We start from the raw sequence: 3,062 nt of genomic DNA, 5'->3' as shown, positions 1-3,062 counted from the left end.
CCCCATCAGATGATATAGGCGGTGCAGAGGCCATATTCTCGCTTCGTCTCGACTGGTGGCCAGTTGACTCGCATGGACGATGGAAGGAAGGAAGCGGAGAGGCGGTGGACGAGTGACAAGGCGGCAGCACCGCCCAACAGCGCATGACGCCATCGATGGTGACCGATTGTCACCCGTCACATCCCGTGACTATCGTGATCTTTGCTGATTGCTCATGATCGGCAGTTGCCGTCCCATTCTTAAGGCCTCCTCTCTCGACACCACTCCTCCTTCTCTCATCCATCGAATCCACCATGTCGAACGTCTTTGTGAGCCGCATTTCTTCTAGTTCCAACATAGTGCCGCACGTTCTGATTACCCCCTTTCTCCTTAGTTCGATATCACGGTCGACGGCAAGCCTCTCGGTCGCATTGTCTTCAAGCTGTACGACGATGTCGTCCCGAAGACGGCCAAGAACTTCCGTGAGCTTGCCACCAGCGAACACGGCTTCGGCTACAAGGGCTCTGCCTTCCATCGCATAATCCCCAACTTTATGCTCCAGGGCGGTGATTTCACTCGCGTAGGCCGATTCAGATCTCTCATTGAGTCCCTGACACTAAATGTCACCGCAGGGTAACGGCACTGGCGGAAAGTCGATCTACGGCGAGAAGTTCGAGGGTGAGTATTTGTGAGATTGATGATTACGTCTTGCTGGTGTTCATTACTGCTTCGTGGTGCATATCAGATGAGAACTTCAAGCTCAAGCACACGAAGCCTGGTATCCTCTCGATGGCAAATGCCGGAAAGAACACCAACGGATCGCAATTTTTCATCACTACGGTCACTACGTCTTGGCTCGACAATGCCCACGTCGTTTTCGGTGCGTTTATCTCCTCATCGATACCATGATGTATGCGATTTGACTTTGATCTCTGCAGGCGAGGTCGTTGAGGGATACGACACCGTAGTCAAGCGGGTCGAGGCGCTTGGTACTGCGTCCGGTACTCCCAAGGCGAAGATCGTCATCGCCGACAGCGGTGTTCTCTAAACGGATGCTTTCCGTCCTCAGCTTAGGTTGGAATGAGAGAAGAAGATAACTATATTGTAAACTATCCCTCGCCGGTGCATAATGTGCATATGTTGGAGATGTACCTACGCAAACTTGCGCCATCAGGCCCCTAGAGCACACACGTGCAGAGAGTTCAAAGATCTTGCCCCAATCTTGTAACTCCGTAAATTTGCGCATATACTCGGGTAAGGTTCAGGCACGATGTGAGATGATAGGTTGGCTGGCGTCTATTCGTGCTGGTTCTCCCGGGACCCGCACAGCTATGGCCGACGAGACTGCAACTTTCTCTAGTGCGATGGCGCTTCAAATTATAACGGAGCTCTCCATTGAACATTCTTGTCCCAAAAATTGCTGAAGACATGACGTGGCAGTCGCCCCTGGCCAGTTTGTCCCGCATTCCATCGTCAGTCACGGCTAGCTCGAATGCTATACTTGCAGGGAGCTGCGTCAAGTTTATGGTGATATGTTTCTGGTACAGTACGATGCATCGGCTGTGCAACTTCCAGTCGAGGCACCTAGCTGTTGGATCCTAAATGCATCAAATGGGCTCCGGAGGTGCAGTCTCGTATCGCAATTATTTAATGTCTAGCCTAGACGTGCAACCTGAGTGAAACACTCATGTTCAGCTGCGGGAAGTTCGTGAAGTGGCTTACCTGAGGACACGCTGATTCTGCGTACTTTTGTACTTCCTATCTCTGAGGACAAACGCTACGCAGCTCACGCGCCAAGACATGCGACTGTGTGGATAGTTTCCAGATGGGTGTTTAGATGCTTCGTTATTTTGACACTCCGTTCCGTCCATTCAGGGCATGACACTTCCGCAGGCCGCCACATATACTGCTCGACGCCGTTGGGTCAGCTTGTACGGCGATGCATGCTGTTTCCATAGCCATCATTCTGATTTGCCAGGCCTTATGTGTGCGGTTGTCATTATCATCTGCAGGACCTGGCAGTGGTAGGTGCAAATGGACCCTACCATCTCACGTGAACTTGACAGGTCCGCTCAGTGGCACTCTTCTTGTACACGTTCTGATTCTTTGATGCAGCGTTGATATTATGACTCAATTTGGCGATCTTATGCGGTAGCAGAACAATACATCCCCCCCGTTTGATGCATCGTCTCAGTCTCACACTGGAAAACACTTACCGATCGTAGGTATGCCACCTTGTCAGTGAATAGCTGAGCTGCCGATCTTAGGCAGGACTAGATCACAGTGGTCAGTACGCCACCAATTTCATGATACATGAACAATATCGAGATTACCTCTTTGGATCTTGACTAATACGGCTGAACAGCCCCTGAGAATGGTGTCAGACAGTCTAGCTGTAGACCTATGACTTTCCCGACAGCCTTCAGCCCCACTGGAGTTTATGGCCGATGATAGCTTGTGACAACGCGTTTTACGACCTATTTAAATCAACAAGCAATTCAGAGATAGTAAATCTAGGTGTTGTAGCACACTGGGGGCCTGTGCGCGTGCTATAGCTGCGGCCGAGCAAAATTATTTGCAGTGGCACAGTTTGAACTCCGACTGGAAATTGAGCGGCGCGCTTGCGGACGTGGCTGATTCTACAGTCACTATAGTGACTAGTAAGTACTGTCATTCTCAGTTTTGCACCGCTAAAGGCAATGTACTGTTTTAGGAACGGTCAATCGTCCTCTTAAGTGGATGTGTGCTGCACGCTGTACAACAATGACACGAGAGCATAGCCATCCTCATTGCGTCCTCGTGTTACGGCACAGCGAAGCTTATATACTTCACAGGCTTGTGCGTGCGCGTGTCCTCTCCTACTCGTCTGTGTTATCACGCTTGCCACTCTTGTTGTTCTACTTATGTATCGTGACGATTCGCCTTCTTCTTTGTCCACCTATCCTAGGAATGAGATTCTCACAGACAGGTCGGAGCCGAGGACTGCTCTGCCACTGAGCGTAGCCGATACCGCCAACGCCCTCTTATACAGTCACACCGTAATGCGGAAAGCCGCGTTTTCGGCCTTTTGTGCAAGGATCAAC

The 3,062-nt window shown here is 50.8% G+C and overlaps 1 protein-coding gene across 1 annotated transcript; it reads left to right on the top strand.

Moving 5' to 3' along the window:
* Positions 1 to 293: 293 nt before the first annotated feature.
* On the top strand, positions 294 to 1,027 carry FIBRA_02476 (uncharacterized protein; the record flags this gene model as incomplete). The annotated part of the gene is made up of 5 exons (XM_012324337.1): positions 294 to 308; positions 374 to 559; positions 612 to 657; positions 725 to 859; positions 918 to 1,027. The coding sequence occupies 5 exons, from the start codon at positions 294 to 296 to the stop codon at positions 1,025 to 1,027; spliced, it is 492 nt and encodes a 163-aa protein (XP_012179727.1).
* Between the last annotated feature and the right edge of the window lie 2,035 nt (positions 1,028 to 3,062).

Source organism: Fibroporia radiculosa, assembly GCF_000313525.1.
Source record: "Fibroporia radiculosa TFFH 294 genomic supercontigs, scaffold1273, whole genome shotgun sequence".
Taxonomy (NCBI): Eukaryota; Fungi; Basidiomycota; class Agaricomycetes; order Polyporales; family Fibroporiaceae; genus Fibroporia; species Fibroporia radiculosa.
Note: the sequence above shows the minus strand (reverse complement) of the source record. Positions and strands in the feature narration are given on the sequence as shown.